At 33.0% G+C, this 19524-nt stretch overlaps 2 protein-coding genes across 2 annotated transcripts; both read right to left on the minus strand.

Annotated features, from left to right (window-relative positions):
• Nucleotides 1-407: 407 nt before the first annotated feature.
• LOC120278102 (caffeic acid 3-O-methyltransferase-like) lies at nt 408-3294 on the minus strand. The gene is made up of 5 exons (XM_039285017.1): nt 3265-3294; nt 1824-2262; nt 1379-1689; nt 1201-1265; nt 408-777 (listed from the first exon to the last, which is right to left on the minus strand). Exons 2-5 carry the CDS (start codon nt 2204-2206, stop codon nt 493-495), a joined length of 1044 nt encoding a protein of 347 aa, XP_039140951.1. The 5' UTR covers nt 2207-2262; nt 3265-3294; the 3' UTR covers nt 408-492.
• Nucleotides 3295-5622: 2328 nt separating this feature from the next.
• LOC120274824 (caffeic acid 3-O-methyltransferase-like) lies at nt 5623-7528 on the minus strand. Its single transcript, XM_039281362.1, has 4 exons — nt 7075-7528; nt 6448-6758; nt 6260-6324; nt 5623-5871 (listed from the first exon to the last, which is right to left on the minus strand). Exons 1-4 carry the CDS (start codon nt 7455-7457, stop codon nt 5623-5625), a joined length of 1008 nt encoding a protein of 335 aa, XP_039137296.1. The 5' UTR covers nt 7458-7528.
• Nucleotides 7529-19524: the final 11996 nt, after the last annotated feature.

Here is a 19524-nt window from a genome sequence, read left to right on the forward strand (position 1 = left end):
TAGCCAAATTTGACCATATTCGAATGATAACATGACATATAAATTTACAATTGATTTATTACAGCAATCTAAAGGAATCTATCGATTTTAATTATGTAAAATTACTAAAATTTTAATTGATGGATGGTTCTACTGACTGGTGTAGTCAATAACTAATATTTATATGAGAACTCAGTTAGTGGAGTGTTTTATTGTTATTAGTTCTATCCATTAAAAATTAGAATGGATACACGTAATAGATAGATCTTTATTTATTTATTCAATATGGGAATCCAGATTTACATAAAACAAATTGCACACCTCAATCAAAGTAGTTAAGTACAGCTATATATATACATATAAAAATTGTTGTAATTAGTGCCACTTCCGCACACTAATTCACTATTATATAAATACCATGATTTATTTATTTTTATTAAAAAAGTACTGAGTACAGATGAATTACAAAGACTGCATAGAAGGCTTTGATATGCCAAAAGTTACAATTTATGTTTACTTGTACAATTCCATGACATAATAATAATAATTACATGCAATTTTGAATTTAGAAAATCCACTTTCTTTAGCAAGAAATTGAAATTCTTTCTCACTTCTTCCTTTTCCCCCAACAAAATAAGTTAACATAATAATATCAAGAAAAAGAGTGTTTCTTGCTTCTTCCGCATTTTCAGGAATAACATGTTCTATGAGAACTATTTTTCCATCATCTGGTAATGCTTTCCAACAGTTTTTCAAAACTTTCACACAATCTGCATCACTCCAATTATGAAGTGTTCCCTGTATGCAAACATCTCACAGTAATTAGGCCATTTTTTAAAATAAACTTTTCAATTATAATAATTATTATTGAACTACCAGGAACTAATCCATTTGAACATGAAATGAGCTGACTAGTTGTTTACATGCATAGTTTACATCAGAGCACCCACCAAGTCAAGATCAATGTGTGATATGGTTTTACTAGTTTTATTTTTAAATTTTATTTTACATTTGATCTAATACCTTTGAGTGAATGATGATAAGACAAGGTATAATCTGATCCATGTTTCTGACAAATATATTTAATACAAAAATTATTATACTCAATTCAAAGAATAAATCATCTAAAAAAGTCCTTAATTTAGTTACTATATATGCATGTCACTATTATTTATTACTTTTTTTATATATTTTTAAATGTATAAAAACTAATCAACTAACCTTGATGATGATGGCATCACCAGTTGGGACACTTTCAAACATGTCACCCCCTACAAACTCCACTCCTGCATTGCAAACAATCACAACCAATATTTTTTGACGTAAATCCATGCATAATTTCTAACCACATGCACATAGAAAATCAACTTTAAGTCAAATTATATAGGTCAAGATAAACCTTGAATGGGTTTTGCTTGAGAGACAACATGAGGTAAATCAAAGTTGATGGCTTTGATATGTGGGTACTTGGATAGTATGATGGAAAGAATACCACCATGGCCACCAGCCACATCCACAAGCACATTAATGCTTTCAAATCCATTGTAGTTTTCAAGTATCTTTTTCATGAGCCTGGTGCTCAGGTTGAACATGGCTTTATTGAACATCTCACTGAAATGGGAGTCTTTGTCCTCATACTCAAACAATGTCATTCCATAAGTCTTCACAAATGGGTTACTCCCATCTAACACTGCATGCTTTAGATTTGGCCTACATACATAGATAAAATCTCAGTAAACTCTACATACTCAAACAATGTCATTCCATAAGTCTTTTTACTTATTTATTTATTTATTTATATTATGAAATACATAAATAAATAAATAAATAAATAAATAAAATACCATGTATCTGCCCAGTCCTTGGAGAGATGCATGAGCAAGAGTGGAGCCAGAGAGGTTCCATCCTCATCTTTAGTGAAAAACTCGCAAACCGGGCCCAATCCATAACGCCTCTTGCTCTTCCCATCCTCTTCTCCGACCACCACCTCGCAAGTCACCACTTTGTGCGCGGCCAAGAACCGAAGCATTCTGTCGAGCACCTCGTGGGCGTCAGGGTTGCTGGTTTGGATCTTTGACGCGATCTCTTCCGGTGAAAGCATAGCGCCGGGCCCAACTGCTGCCATGACCTCCAGCACGTCCAGCTCGATCATGGCCTTCAGCGTCATCGGCAACGCGATGCTGCAGCACTGGCCCATGGCGTCGGCGAATGCTGATATGTCCCCCATGATTGTTGCACGGGAGGTGTTTGTGTTTATTCCCAAGAGAAGAGAGTTTGTGGTTACTTTGAGTAGGGATGGCAACGGGTAGGGTATGGGTAGGGTATGTCAAAACCCTTACCCGTACCCGTAACCCCTACCCCATACCCGCTGCCCTTCACCGTGCCCTGAGGGTAAAAAAATCATACCCTTATCCTTACCCTGCATGACGGGTGATACTCGCATGATGCATGCTTCCCGTTGTTCAAATTATCGAATTAAATTTAAATAATAATAAAAATAAATTAATTATACATTATATTACAATCTTTAAACACATCCATAAATTCAAAATTACAAGTTGATATATATTTGCTTATCTTAAATTATATAATCACATAAAAATGACGTCTATTTAGGACTCAATGGTAACTCTACCTTTTGTTTTGTTCATGTTTAACCATCTTGGTTTTTGTTTAAAATTTTTTCATATATCTACTATTTATATTTTATATAGCTTCAAATTTTATAAATATCTAGTAATAATATCTAGTAATATTTTGTTCTCATAAGTTATATCCAATTGATTTTTTATTAGTATCTTATTTTTCATGATGTTCTTATAATTTTTATATTTGTTTATTTTTTAATTTAATTATGATTCTTAATATATATCTAAAATTCAATTTTGATAATATTATCAAATATAAATATAGAAATTAAATAAAATTTAAAATAATATATTAAGAGAAAATTTGAAGTATTATTTTCAAATTAATCACTATGAAAATAGATATTGAGTAAATTGTGAGTAAATGTTTAGTTTTATAAAAAATTATATATATATATGAGAGGGTAAGGGTACGGGTACGGGTTTTACCCAAACCCTCTTTTAAGTAGAGGGTAAGGGTAAGAGTGCAGGGTAGGGGTGAGGGCATACCCTTGCAGCCCGACCCGTCATTGCTCAAAAACTAACGGGTATACGCGTGCAGTGCCGTACCCGGTCAAAGAGGGTAATACCCTCTTTGACCTGGTACGGTACTGCTGAGATACTCGCGTCGAGTAGGAGTACAAATTGCCATCTCTAACTTTGAGATGTGTTGTTGTCTTGCTTTGGTTTTGGGTGCATTTTATAATGAAATATTTACGTCTGAAAATTTTATATGGAGATATAAAAAAATTTATTTAATAATAATAATTTTTTTTTTTAATTTGATGTTACACGTGGCCAGCTTGGATTATTGGTTTCGACCTACCACGGTTTGATTAATATATATAGTTTGTTTATTATTATTATTTTCAACAAAAGAGGGACCATTTTAATTTATACATCAAGAGAAAGACAGCATTGGCTTTAGCCGGCCGGCCATTAGAAGCTATAGTCGAATATATAATTTTAATAATTAATATAAATACTTGAAATTAACGTTTTCTTTTTATCTAATAGATATTAATTCTTTTATGATATTATTATTTTAAATAATTAAATCTTATATAAACATTTTTTTTTATGCAAGAGTATTTGGTTGGAGCTTGCAGGTAGATAAAGATGTCAAGTGCCCCCGGACAATATAGTAGTGGAACAATTATGATGTATTAAAGATCATTTTAAATGTTTATTATATGGTTCAATTATGATGTATTAAAGATCATTTTAAATGTTTATTATATGGTTCAGGTTAACACACATGGCAATAGCCTACTCTGTGCATCCAAGATAATATATTAATAACCATAGCCCTCATAATATTAAATATTTATGTGTTGCAATCTTGCAGAGATGAATATTAATAAATGAGGGATTCGACCATTTGTTTCCTCACTCATGCTCACATGCCTTTTTTTCACACGCCCACATGCTTTTTCACTTTTCACTGTGATAAGCGGAGTTTGTCTTGTAACTCTAACAAAAGACAACCCATGTTACTCATTTTATTTTAATAAAAAATTATTATTATTATTTTTTGGTGATTTTAACTAATTTACATGGATTAAGAAAGTCAATTAAAGTTAATTAATAATATAAATTTATAAAAAAAATATTAGCTTTCCAATATTACCTTTATTTAAAATATAAGTTACTCCTAATAAAATGTGTCCTTCAATATGATTTGTTGGAAATTGTAGAAGTACATTAAATATAAATGATAAATTTAGAAAAAAAGTATTTAATGCTCATAAATTCTTAAAATGGACAAGTAAAAAAGACCAAAGAAAAGTTATAAAATAGATCAAGTAAAGAAAATGGGAGGGAGTACTTTATTATACTATTATTTATTTTAACGAAGTTAATTGTGATCTGTAGTAGAATACCATGCACCAATACTTTATTATTCTTCATTACAAACTATACTAACTAGAAACAAAATTTAGGGGGTGCTGAATTAAAATTTAAAAAATTTATGAATATTAAATAAATTTATTAATTCAAAATTGACATAATAATAATTAATAATTCAAAACTAAAATATACATCCATCTAAAAAATTTTGGTTTATGTATAAAAAACCTATCATATCTACATAATTAGCAAATAGCTCAACTATCAATTAGACACTAAATTGACAAATAAGATAATTAAAAAAACAATTTAGCACAAATTCACAATCTAAATTCATTTATGCAACAATTATTTAACAAATAATATACAAATAATCAATTTTTATAGCAATTAATCACAACAAATATCTAACAACTTTTACAACAATTTTCATAACAAATAATAAACAAATATTTAACAAATATCCAATAATTATTTAATAAATATAAAAATATTTTTAAACAATAAATAATCACACCAAAATTAACCAAATTAAATTAGATATAAAAAAATTTAAAAAAAAATACATAATAAGTCCCTAAAATGAAAGATAAAATATACTCGGAAGCCGAAAGTTGATCAAAGAAAGAAAACTCACAAACTACAATGATTTTATTAGAGATTTTGAGATAGCAATTTCATTTTTTTTATGGTTTTATTTTTATTTTTATTTGTTATTACTATTTTTCACATTAATATCCTAAAAAATTGATTATAATATATATTGATAAGTTAAATAAAAATATATCTAAATATAAAATTTTAAAACAAAAATATTTTAAGATCCATGTTTAGTTAGCCATAACACCAAATATCAATTTTATTTAATATAATAATCTTATTGTTTTTATTTAATTTATTATAGATATTGTGGGCAGAAGTTTGAAAAAAAATTAAATAAAAAAATATCACTTTCCATACAAATTATAATTATTAATATTGTAATAATTATATATATATTCAATGGCAAGGGGGTGCTTGAGCACACCCTTGCCCCCTCTAGATCCGCCTATGGTAAGAGGTCATTTGGTTCACAACAATAATATATCACCACGGTAATGAAATTATATGGTAATTTACAAATTGCATTTATTTATAAAATTCCATGACCGAAAAATTACAAATTTCACACACAATTTTGGCCCTGAGAAAATCCACTTTCTTCAGCAAGAAATTGGTACTCTTTCTCAGTTCTCTCTTTTCCAAAAAAATAGGTCAACATATTAATATCAAAATGCAAAGCCCTCTTTGCTTTTTCAATATTTTCAGGAATAACACATTCTATAATAATCATTTTTCCATTATCTGATAATGCCTTCCAACAATTTTTCAATATCTTCACGCAATTTCCATCACTCCAATTATGAAGTATGCTCTGCATAAAAACATCTCAATGTGATCAACTTAATTTTTAATAATTTGTAATTATATTAAAAGTGATTGGTCTTTCAAGAATCCATTTAAACATAAAATGAACTAAGTTATTTACATGGTTTATGTCATGAATGTGTGACATGTTTTTATTAGTTTTATTTTTACCTCATCCATACATGTATATAACTATATATACATATTTAAAGTCATACCACTCATGATGTTTTTTGAAAAATATATTTTAGAAAAAAAAATTATTATTATTCAATTCAAAGAATAGATCATCTAAAAGTCTTCAATTTAGTTACTATGCATGCATGCCACTACTACTTTTTTTTAATTAATTTTTTACGTTATTCTTTTGAATGTATAAAAACCAAACAACAAACCTTGAGGATGATGGCATCACCACTAGGGACATTTTCAAACATGTCTCCCCCCACAAACTTCACCCCTGCATGCAAACAATCACAACTAATTTTTATTGTGAATCCATGCATGCATATATATGGTTTCCAACTTTCCAAACATATATATGTAGATAAATAACTACAAGTTAAATAAGGTCAAGATTAACCTTGAATGGGTTTTGCTTTGGAGACAACATGAGGTAAATCAAAGTTGATGGCTTTGATGTGTGGATACTTGGATATTATGAGGGAAAGAATGCCACCATGACCACCACCCACATCCACAAGCACATGAACACTCTCAAATCCCTTGTAGTTTTCAAGCATCTTCTTCATGAGTACAGTTGTATGGTTGAACATGGCTTGGTTGAACAGCTCACTCATATGGGGGGTGTTGTCCACATGCTCATAAAATGTCATTCCATGAGCCTTCACAAATGGGGTACTCCCATCTATTACTGCATACTTCATATTTGCCCTGCATGTATATATAGAATCCAAGTGCAACTCTCATTTTTAGTTAGCTTACTTATTATATTCTTAAATAAATAAATAGCTAATTCACTGTTATTAAATATAAATATAACAAAACTATATCTTTTTTGAAAAATATTTAAACATTCAAAAGTTTTCTCTTAATTCATCATGATAAAGTTTTTTTTTTAAAAAAATAATAATAAACCATGATTATATGTATATTATATCATACTTATACAATTATATTGGCTATAATATACATAGGTTTATCTATAAAAAAATTTAATAAAATTAAATAATTAAATAGGTTATACTACCGGGCTTCCATCCAGTCACTGGAGAGCTGCATGAGCAAGACTGGAGCCATAGAGACTCCATCCTCATTCTTTGTGAATAACTTGCTAACCGGGCCCAATCCATAGCGCCTCTTGTTCTTCCCATCCTCCTCTCCGACCACCACCTCGCAAGTCACCACTTTGTGCGTGGCCAAGTACCGAAGCATTCTGTCGAGCACCTCGTGGGCGTCAGGGTTGCTGGTTTGGATCTTAGACGCGATCTCTTCCGGCGAGAGCAAAGCGCCGGGCCCTGCTACTGCCATGACCTCCAGCACGTCCAGCTCGATCATGGCCTTCATCGTCATCGCCAACGAGATGCCGCTGCCGATCTCCATGGCCTTGTTGAATGCTGCTATGTCCTCCATGGGTGTTGCACAGCAAGTGTTTGTGTTTATTCCTGAGAGACAGTTTGTGCTTTACTTTGTGATGTGTTGTCTGTCTGACTTTTTTGGTTGCATTTTAAGGTAAATATTTGCCTGTTAAAAATTTGATATGAAATTTTATTTAATAATTATTATTTATTTTTTTAATTTAATGTTGCATGTGGCCAGCTTGGACTACTAGTTTGATATTCTCAAACCGCTGACCAGCTTCGATCATAGTGCCAATAAAGAGTTGTTTTTTATTATTATTTTTCCACAAAAGATCAACCATATTAATTTATCTATAAAGGGAAAGATAGCTGTAGGCTATAACTATTAACTATAGCATGGGGGCCATCACAAGATATGACCGAATATATAATATTCATTAAAATAAAAGTTTGAAATTAAAATTTTATTTACCTAATAAAAAATTATTAATAAATAATTAAATATTTTGCGGATAATTATAATGAAACACAACCCATGTTACTCATTTTCTTTTGATTAAAAAATTTGAGCTTGTGATTTTTTTCTTTATAGAGTACGATAGTTATATGTAATGTTTTTATTTTTTTTAATTAAAAAAAGTATACTTTCATAGTTTCATTCCAGGAAATCAACCTCTAAAACACTAAAAAAAAACATGTGAGGATTACGTTCTCAAAAACAAAGATCAAGTATAAAAATAGAAACCTTTGTTATTATCATTGATCTTTTAACAAAGGGGAAACCTAAATATTGGAAACTCTTGACTAGATCTAGATCGCTTCAGTCATCAATAACAATACCCCATTTTAAGCTAGTAATATGAGAGTCCATTAATTTCAACAATCACCTTATCAAAATGCTAACTAATAAGAGCCTCTCACTCCAATACATTATGCCACTAGCGGATAAAAAAATATTTGATAAAAGTTGTACACCACCAACAATGAAAGCTCCAGTGGTGTCTTTGATCACCCCAACCTACACCACCCTTGTTTGCATTGGTCATCACTGTAACATCAGTATTTATCTTCACTAAATCTGGTGTAGGTTTTGTTCAGTTGATCACAGCAGAGGTTGCCTCAAATGCTTAATTGCTATTAATCTGTTTCCTAGCTTTTTGCCATTGAGATGACATTTTCCAAGCTAAAGTAAGCATGGCCTCTGATGATTTGAATTTCCCAACCCACAGGGCATGGCTCTATTATTGCAGTTATACCACAGACAATAGCATCATCAATGCTTTTTTAATGAACCCACGTATGGTCCCACATCGGCTAATTAAGAGAGTGGCCATGTGCTTATAAGGGTAGGGTTAACTCTCACTATTAGACCGGTCTTTTGGGGTGTGAATCTCACCTTTGTGTGCACAACATCGATGTTTTCATTAATATCAGTCAATGTGGGGCCCTGGTGGAGTGATCTAGGGGAGGCTGACTGGCTTCACGCTAGGGTCTCTTTGGCCTATGCATGGGTGTCGGCATGGACCTCCATATGAAGTCAAACCCTGGCGCTCAGAGCTAGCTAGCTTCGTGTTGGAGCTTGAAGGGGACGTCAGGTTTTGATTGCCCGCAGGGGGGGCTATGTAATTTATAAACTCTTTTTACCTTAAAGTCTCCCTTTTTGTTAGGAAACTATAACTTAAGAGCGCAGTCACAATCATAGAACAAGTTTTCTAATACCACCTTGCTCCAATGGCCATCATCAAGAATAAGCTCATAAACTCTGATCTCTGGCAACTCATAAGGCAAGACAATAGTAATTCTAGGATTAGTAACATCTAGAAGCCATGGATGATCTTTAGAAACTGAGATAGACGAATCATTTCCCACATGCCAACAACATTTCACATCAAGGCCTACCTAGCCATGATACTTTGCTATACGAAGCTAGACTTTTATCACATAAATAACTCCCAAAAAGATTGTTGTGGGAAGTATCTTGCTTTAAAGATCTTGGCCACCATTGATTCAAGTTTAGTGATGATTCTCTGTACTTGCTTGGCCAATAGAGATAAAGTAAAATGGGTAAACTACTCAGATAGTCCCTAAACTAGAGGGTTGTTCTTATTTTGGTCACTGGACTTTAAAATATTTTAATTTCGTCCCTAAACTATATATTTCCTTCCAATTAAGTCCTTCTGGCTAACGGCGTTAATGACAAACTGACGTGGCTCGATCGCCACATCATTGGCAACTTTCCATGTCATCTTGTCTAAAATGCCACATGGCTTTTTTTCGTTTACCTATACAGTGAAATTTTGTTTACTTTCCTAAACTTCTCACTTTCCCTTTCCTTCATCCACGAAGAACTTGATGATCATGTCGCTAGGCAAGAGATTGAGCAATCACCGTAGTGGCCACATGGAGGAGAATAATATTGAGGTAGGTGCCCTTTCCTGAAGCACATCATTTTCTATTTCCCTGCCCTAGAATAACATTGGTGTTTGATTTCAGTGTTGCTTTCTATAAAGTTGTTTTAAAAACCTGCAAGAACAAGGTGAAGTGCTATAGAAACCAATGGAGAAGAATCTAAACTTGAAGACAGATAGCTTGGGCTTCAAAATTATTTGTAAAATGATTGCATGTCTGATAGTATTATTTTAAGATTTTTTTTTCACTTCCTAAAAGGTTACTGGACTCGTTTGTGCTACATTCTCAATCATATTTGTCCTTTTGTATATGTCTCATTCATACATAGATCCAAACTAAATATAAGAGAAAATGACTTACTAGTTTACATTCGGCCCTGTTATTCATACTAAACAATAGTCCTCTTATTTACTAGTTTACATTCTTTCCTTCACTTTCTTCTTCAATAGCTCACTTCCTTCCTCACCTAGCATCATGGTTGTTGGAAAGATTGGAAAAAAGATTAGGGTTTTGAGGTTTAAATTGATAGAAATGAGTGTTTCACTACTATAGAGAGAAAAGAACATGGAAGAGAAGACGTGAGGCATTCAGACCAGTTGATGTGAAATTGGAAAATGACATGGCTAGCCACGCCAGCTTGTCATTAACACCGTTCGTTATACGGACTTGATTGAAAGGAAATAGATAGTTTAGAGATTTAATTGAAATTTTTTAAAGTTTAATAACCAAAATAGGAACAACCCCCATAGCTTAGGGACTATCTGTGTAGTTTACCCAATTAAAATTGTGAATAGACACTGCCATCTCATCCAATTATATGGGTTATGCATCTTCTACTCAGTCAAAATGAAATTACCATGATAAGATAAAAAATTATGGAAGGATAATTTAATTACAACTTTAATATAAAACATTTGTATTTTATTTTATTTTATTTTATTTTTTTTGAAAAACATGGATAAGTTAATCACAAAATATATTAAAAAAAAACATATGCAAATATCTTATATAACCATTATGAGTGATTATGTTATTGGATCACAAGATAAGAATGCAAAAAAACATTTAGGAAAAGATCCAAAAAAAACTAGTAGGTGAATGGATCATGATATATACTGAGGCGACTCAGCCATTCATGAAGCTCTATTTTTTGGATCCATGATCATGCTTACAAACTCACCAAGACCAGAAGAAAGAGCCGAGGAAGTGAAAACTATGCTTAATAATAAATACAAAAGTTTTTTACTTATTTCGTTCATGTCCAGAGCTATAGATAATTAATCAACACATAAGTATAATATCAAGTTTAATAACAATGAACAAGGGTGAGTTGAAACAATTAATTATTGGTGATGTGGTTAGTTCATTCCAACCAAATCTTCAAAACTGTTATCATAATGAGAATCTCCAAAAGAGTATCATAGGGGCAGAGACGACGACCAGACACGACGCAGTCGGGTCACGTGGTCGCTTCTCATTCACTTTTAATTTTTTTATTTAGAGTACACTGAAGATAAAATGAAATCTGATTTTGAAAAATTTAGGTAAAGATAAAAACCCTAGTGCCCTAGCTCGATTTTTAGCTCTCGCCGCCGCCTCCCTCTATACCCGATTTCAAGGTGAGCAGCCCCCACTGACCCCTCCCGCCGCTCACTCCCTCCTCTCTCTCTCCTGCATCACCGTGTGGCTGGGTCGTGTGACTGCCGAGATGGGGGCACATCAGCTGGGTGACTGCTCGCCTTGAAATCAGGTATAGAGGGAGCGGCGACGACGAGAGCTAAAAAATATGAGAACTAGGGCACACAAGATTTTATTTTATCTTTACCTTTAAATTTTTTAAAATCAAGATTTCATTTTATCTTCAATTTTAATACTTTTAAATAAAAAAATTAAAAGTGAATTGAGAGAGAGGAGCAGCCACGTGACCCAGCCACGTCATTCGTGTGGCTGGGTCGTGTGACTGCTTCGCCCCATATAGCATTACTCTCTCCAAAATATCCTGCATTTGAAAGTTGCATTATACACTATTTTTCCAACAATAGCGAAAGTTGCATTTCGTTGTTCCACAAATACTATACATTAAAACAACAATTATGAAATGCCAATATAAGACTTTTGAGATACAATTAACAAATTTAATAAATGATATTAAATTTTAAAATTAGATACCATGAATAACTTCTACCAACAATATTTACAAATATCCCTAAAATTGGTCTTTGTAATTGCTATTTTGTTAAACCAATGTTTGCAAAATGTCGATATAAGTAATTTAAGAGACCTTTAACAAATGTTACTATATAATCCATATAACAACAATTATAAATGTTGCAATATTTCAAAATTGATGTGATAAAAACTTATAGCGATATTTGCAAATGTTGCAGAAAATGAAAAAAAAAACGTTGCTCAAGCCACATACAATTATTGGAATAAAATCCATATTGAAATTGTTTACAAATGTTGGCAAAATATAACAATAAATGTCGGAATATATAGGTACTGAAGTTTTTTTTGAAATGTCATAACAAAGTATTCCGACTGTGGCAATTGTAACATATAATCGATATTTGATACAAAAGTTGGTATAGAGTTACTCTAATGGTTTTTTGTTATTTTAAGACATAACAAATGTCACAATAACCCTTTTTTGTCGTAGTATATACACATAAAGATTAATTAGAAAAACCTAGCAACGTTCATAACCACCACTTGTTATGGTTTGCAAGGCTCCGCATCTCTCCGCGAAGATATTCTAGAGGCGTTTATGATTTAAATTACTATTAAATGGCAGTGTCAAGTTTTAATATATATGGATGATGGAAATACAGATATCTTCCTGTAGGACTAGGGCTTAATTTATACTTAAGTGATGCTATTTTATTAACTCAATTTTATTTAAAAATTTCGGTCATCAGATGCATATTAAATGATGAAAATAATATCAAAAATGCTAATTAAGAAGAGGTATATTACTATATAGAAACTATCTAGGTATGTAGGAACTAGATATGCAGCCTTAGAAAAATGACTTTACTATACAAATTCATAATCAATCTTGTTAATTCTTCTAAAATTGATTACCTCTAATTCTAAAAGCCAAGAACTCTTAATTCTTTAAATTCCTTTGCCGAGTGTTAGTTGAAGTTACTCTTATTAGAACTTGGTTTTATATTTGGCATCATTTGACAAGTGTCAACGGTGACGTGGCAAAGTATAATAATATGGCACCAAGGATGATGTGGCAAAAGATGATGTGCCAAGATGACATGGCAATGGAGAAGTATCATCGTTAAGGTAAGAGCTATCTTTAGAAGAACTATTTTTTAGCAAGACAATCAATTTAGAGGGTCTCTCTTGAAGTGCAAGTTACATGTGAAGAACAAAGCTAAATGGAGACACATCTATATTTGGCAAGTGAATCAAGCTTATGTTCAACTACCTTGGAGGCCAATTTTGTTGAGGAGCCAAATGAAAACATAATTTCTAAATTAGAGATAAGCTATTTATGGGCGGATCTATTTAAAGACATTATCATATATGGAGAAGATTGAAGAACTAAGCTTGGATAAATAGAAGATAAAACTTAATAATGTCTTTGGTATGATTGATATGTGCCATATAGGGTGTGACTCTTGTGAGAGTAGACCTGAAGAGGCGAGCAAGTTGCTGGAAAGTTGAGATCAGGATGATTCAACTACATAAACTCTGTCTTAAACACAGTCAGGAGGATTAGAGACATTTGCAGGTCGAGTTGTAACAGTAGATGTGACTTAGTCAAGATTAGCAGGTGGGCCCATGTTACAAGCTTGGTTACAACAGAAGTTGTAACGTCTAAGTTTTGAAAGTGTCAAAATTAGGAGCCACGAATATTCTAAAAGAGGTATATGGTATAATTGGGATGTGGAGACGTCTATACAAGAGACCATGCTTTGAGATTTAGGATGAACCACTTAGACACCCAATGTGTGGGTAAGAATGAGTGGGTATCGGATAATCTAGAGAGGGTTTTTGTTTGCCTTTGTGAGGATGAGCGTCATGCCCTGACCTGCTGACCCCCGGGACGTGACAACCACCGTGACGATCCCGAGGAGGGACACTCCGCCACTCAACCCTCGAGTTGCAGCAAGGCTGACAAAACACCGAGAATCAACAACCTTAAACAACAATTACAAAATAGGGAAAGTCAAAGGTACGCAATGGAAGCATCAACCACAAGACCTGATAATAGAGTTCAAGAACTGCACTGATCACAAGTACAATGAAGTTTTCAAGAATTTAGACAAATATACAAACCATGCTTTTAGAGTTTCAAACACACTAATGTATCCATGCTCGACTATAACATATACGTGCTCAAGGATAACGTACATGAACGTGGTACTGAATGAAAACAGACAGTGGATGCCCAGCACACCGCATTAATACCGCATTACTGCCTACAAAAGCCTGGGGAGAAAAAGAGGGTTGAGCAACCTACGTCACTTAATGAGTGGGTTTACACAATACTATAAGAATATACCAAAATACACAATATAACTCACCGAAATAATGCTTTACTAATAATACCAACAATTTAGAACATAGATAAATATAACAGAAATCATCAATTCAATATAACAAAAGATAGTGTCAAGAAAGCCTTTTTACCCCAACTAGGGTTTTACAACAACAAATCCATGAAAGATCAAATACAGTGTTTGTACTACAAAACAAGTTCAACATCAAACCAAACTTTTATAATAATGCAAATGGATCATAATAGTTCCACTTATAACAACTATATAATACGAGTATCAAAATCCATAAAATAGATACTCACCGTTAAAACCACAAATTTAATATAACACTACAAACGGAACGCAACATGGTTTAAAAATCTCTCTAAACCTTCACCATGGCCGCAGCTAGGTTTAGAGCCATCAAGGAACTCATGTCCTTAATGTTGACCATCGGTCCACCGTGTGGTGACCCTGGCTTCCCGATGAACATCCAGTCAGGGCTCTATACTCTCACCTGAACAGGGCAAATAAGTCTGTCGGTCTTCGACGCCACCTCAACAAGCTGGCCGTGAAAACCACCTACTGTAGTAGGATGTTACCAACCAAGTAATACAAACATACATCTTGCAACGAGGAGTCCATAACTAGGATAAAAATCAATATCCAAAATATTTGTCATTTCCATACGGAAATGATAAATACAAGCATATCCAAAGATTTTGACATAAATCAACGCACAACTTACGAATCTTGTAACAATCCAAAAATCCTTTCCTTTGAACAATAATGCTTTTCAAGTATGAAACATCACTAAATAAACTCAATTTAAGTCAATCAAAACCTTGATTTAAGCATAGAAGAAAATAAAACTTTACTTCGCAATATAGAATAATTATAGGTATTCTCCTAGTAGAATTATGCATAATTAATCCCACTCACAATTTTGATGATACCACTTTCCCAAATACTAATCCTCTACCTGATCTTTGTCTCAAGCAAACGCTTCACCTCCTTGCCAAAACACAACAAAACATAACAAATATTAATATGAAAGCCAAACGAGAAACCCAAGTTTGACTTCTATCAAACAACCCTAAATCGATCCTAGGGTTGACTGAAAACTTGATTTATAGGTTACCAATAAATTCCTAATGTTCTGGGCTTTAATTTGGACCAAAGAAATACAAGAAAAGACCAAAGATTTTTGGTGCTACAGTAACCTCGGGAATGCTACGGTGACATACTGCTACAGTGCCAAAGCTGCTATAGTGAATAATGGTTATAACAATGAGTGACAGTGTTGTACTCATGTTTATTTCCCTCTATTTTAGTGGAATTTTATCTCCAAGATTGGGCCCCAGACGTAGGCAAGCGTTGTAACTAACTGGGTTACCAATTTTGTGTGCCTCCTTTTTCTTTTAGTTTGTGTATGATTGTGTGAGTGCTTGCATGCAGAAATTGAGTGAATTCTCATCCCACAATACACCTACCAAAACTAACAACTCTCAAACATGAATTTAATATCCCTATCTAAATTCAATATTTAAGAATTCATTTAAGTTCTTAGCTCTCGTTTAAGAGGCTTCCAATAGATCATAGGTCTTATGGCTCTATGTTCTCTATGTTCTAAAATCTAACCTAAGACTACCTTTCATATATAAGTATTAAATCTGATCATTAACCTATGGCTAGTACATCTGAATCTTTTGAGAATGTAAAAAAGAATAAACATTTAAGATTATATAGTTTGTAAAGTTACATTATCCTTTAGGAAAGAAGTTTAGCAATCCATAAGTTCTAAAACAAGGAGTCTAATAAAAAAAAGTAATACATCTTTGAGAATACACAAAGAATGAGCAAGAAAAGGAAATTATAATATGAAATTCAATTGTTAAAAACTCTCCTTCCTAGCCTTGGGTTGTTGTTACTCTTCTTCTTCAAATCTAACACTCCATATGGACCATACTTTATTTTCAATTGTCTTCCATTTTTGTAGTCTTTTTGTTAGGGAACTTTGGATTTTATTGCACTGGAGCTACCGGTGTGGCTCTTTGTTACTACAGTGCTACATTTTTTTGTTTTTGTAATAACTTGCCCCTTGCTTTTGAGAGCTTTTACGACCCTACTAATGAGTATGTTAAACAATTATAATAATGAGCCTCCTAGGGAGCCCGCTAAACGAGCCTGTCAAATGTGCATTTTTTTCTCAAGTAGGGCTGCAAATGAATTGATACATTCATTGAAAGTTTGAAGGCTCGACTCATTAGAGCTCAGCTCCATTGCTTATTAAGGTAAATGAGTGATTTTTGAGTGCGAGTTCTAAGCTCATAGTTAGGTAAATAAGTGGAGCTTGAACACCACTAAGCTTGACTTGTTAAGACTCATGAACAGCTCATTTATAGTATTAATACAAGCTCATTTAAAAGAATCATTAAAAAACCGCATATATAAGAATCATTACTAATATTGTTTATAGTATCATTAATATGCTCATTAATTTATAGAATTGTTTATAGAAATGTAAAATGGTTGTTGATGAGATCAGTAATAATAATATGTTACAAAAATATTACTCATCAATTTAGTATATATTTAAGTAAAATATAAGATTAGTTTATAATTTTTATTATAAGAAGGTTTAATATTATTTTTAAAATAATAATAATAATAATCCATTATTTATGAAAAAATGGCCAATATTTACCAAGCTAATGAGCCGAGTCTAAGACTTAGAATTTCATGAATATCGGAACAGGGTCGAGCTTAACTCGGGCTTGATTAAAGAAGCCTCGAGCTTGGCTCAAGCTCGGTTAAAATAGTGCTAAACCAAGCTTGATCATGGTCAAGCTCCGCTCGTTTGCAGCACTACCACCACCTATTCCATCTATCCCTCATCATCCTATGATAACTCGCACTTGTGATAATACCTATGTCCCACATATGCTTTCTGATTACATCACTTTTTATACTACTACACCTTCCTCTCATTATCCTGATCCAACTTCCCACACTTAAGCAAAGAAATTCCCTCATTGGAGACTTATACCTACCCCATCTAATGCCAAGATCGTTGGTTGCAAATGGGGGTTTCGTACAAAATGTAAACCTGATGGTTCTCTAGACCATTACAAAGCGTGTGTAGTTGCTAGAGGTTACCATCAATCACCTGGTATTGGCTATACCAATAATTTTAGTCTTGTTGTCAATCCTACAACCATTCACATTAACCCATCACTCACAAAAAGTTGGCTAGTCAGACAACTTAATGTTAATAATGTCTTTCTTCATTGTAACCTTCATGAACCAGTCTATATGAGTCAACTACTTGGTTTTATTGATCCTTATAACCCTCATTATGTTTGTCTCCTCCACAAAACTCTTTATGGTCTCAAACAAGCTCCTCACACTTGGTTTCATAGACTAACTCACAAACTTCTAGATCTAAACTTCACCCCCTCGAAATCTAATACCTCTCTTTTCATTCACACCACTCCCCTCTTTCTTTTAGTCTATGTGGATGATATCTTGGTTACATGTTTTTCACAATATTTTCTTCCTTCTTTTATTAGTGACTTGAATGCCACTTTTTCCCTGAAAGACCTTTGCTCTCTACATTATTTTCTTGCCATTAAAGATACATTCACACCAAATAGTCTATCTCTCACCCAAACCATGTACACCAAAGATCTTCTCACTTGAACTTATCTTGACAACTCCAAACTTGTGCCTACTCCCATGATTATTGGCACCATAATCCAATATCTAGAAATCTTGACAAGATAATGAGGAAGAAAATAATTGCATACTATAATTACCAGAAAGGCATGAATCATGTAAAGTTTTGAGGATTGTACCAGCAAAGTTAGCTGAACTAGTAAATTTTGTAGAATTATCTTTCGTTAAATTCTAATTCAAGAAGTTTTTCAATTTGTGGTACTATGAGTTGGTAAGTTCTAGAATATGTGCTGTATTTAGAACATCATTAGATATGTTAACATTTGAGCTCTCTCATTGAACATTAGTCACAGGATAGCCATGCATGTATCTTAAAACATTTTTTGTTCACATGTCCAGGCTTCTTACAAAAATCACAAAACCGATCCTTTCTTCTCTCGCATCTCCTCTTCCCATCTAATTTCCACCTCTATGTGTATTATGAGAAACCTTAATATTCATAGATGTTGAGTCTCCCAAAAATTGTGAAGAGGTTTCCCTCTAGTTTTCATCTTGAATAAGAAGGGAATAAGCTTATGCCACTTGAGGTAAGAGGTTTCATCATAAAAAATATTTCTTCATACTATAGTACATTACTCATTAAGACCCATGAGAAACTAAATCAACCTTTTTTCTTCAAATTTCTACAAGATTTGTGCCGAACCACAAAACAAGGTGGTAACAACCATAAAGACTGCAATCTATCCCCCATTTTTCTTGATCTTGATATAATATGTTGCAACTGAACTTTCACCTTCTGAACATCATACCTTCGAGCTCCATTTGAAAGTCAAATCTATCCTCAAGTTCACTCCAAATCTCTTGGGTACGTTGTGCTAGAGAGAAACACACTTTTTGAAATCTGTTGGAACTAAAAATAGTCCCACATTGGATGGAATAACAAAGTGTCATATATAGAATAAGGAATGATTAAATCATTGGGCCTTGAGGCTTTTTGACAAGTAGCCCATTCCAAGTTTATAAATTCACATGAACACTAGTCCACATTTCCCAATATAGGGTCCACTCATACAGTTATAAATTCTAACATGGTATAAGAGACACAACAACCTCACAGCATAGTAAGATCTTGAAAATATAGTGTAACCCAATAAAAAAAAAGAGATATAGGACCTCTAAGAAACAAGTGGTGTACAAGTCCATGTGAGGGGAACCTGTAAGACATAAGTGGTGTACAAGTCGAAGCAAGTTCAAGTTTGAATAGGAAAACAACCGAGTTGAACTCGAGGGAGGGTGTTCAAACTAAAAAAAGTCACATATTAGATATGATAACAAAGTGTCATGTGCATATATAGAATAAGGAATAGTGAAGTCTTTGGGCCTTGATATAGTTCTTTTAAACGTCCTAAGCTTGACTATTTCACAAGTCATGGTTCTTGTGAAAATCAATTCTAAGATAGTAGCATGAATAAAAGATAAGGCCCTTGGAGCTTTTGCTTCTTCCTCAGTATGAGCTCTTCTTTGACTAAGTGT

Source organism: Dioscorea cayenensis, chromosome 2 (genome assembly GCF_009730915.1).
Source record: "Dioscorea cayenensis subsp. rotundata cultivar TDr96_F1 chromosome 2, TDr96_F1_v2_PseudoChromosome.rev07_lg8_w22 25.fasta, whole genome shotgun sequence".
NCBI lineage: Eukaryota > Viridiplantae > Streptophyta > Magnoliopsida > Dioscoreales > Dioscoreaceae > Dioscorea > Dioscorea cayenensis.

Bases quoted from the DNA above. Each gene is read 5' to 3' on its own strand.
- LOC120278102 (XM_039285017.1), bottom strand. From the start codon at position 2,206: ATGGGGGACATATCAGCATTCGCCGACGCCATGGGCCAGTGCTGCAGC. The intron at 1,690-1,823 runs GTATTTTATTTA...CTATGTATGTAG, and splicing joins AAGGACTGGGCAGATACATG to GCCAAATCTAAAGCATGCAG. The intron at 1,266-1,378 runs GTTTATCTTGAC...TTTGCAATGCAG, and splicing joins TCAAGCAAAACCCATTCAAG to GAGTGGAGTTTGTAGGGGGT.
- LOC120274824 (XM_039281362.1), bottom strand. From the start codon at position 7,457: ATGGAGGACATAGCAGCATTCAACAAGGCCATGGAGATCGGCAGCGGC. The intron at 6,759-7,074 runs GTAGTATAACCT...ATATACATGCAG, and splicing joins AGTGACTGGATGGAAGCCCG to GGCAAATATGAAGTATGCAG. The intron at 5,872-6,259 runs GTTTGTTGTTTG...GTTTTTATGCAG, and splicing joins GTGATGCCATCATCCTCAAG to AGCATACTTCATAATTGGAG.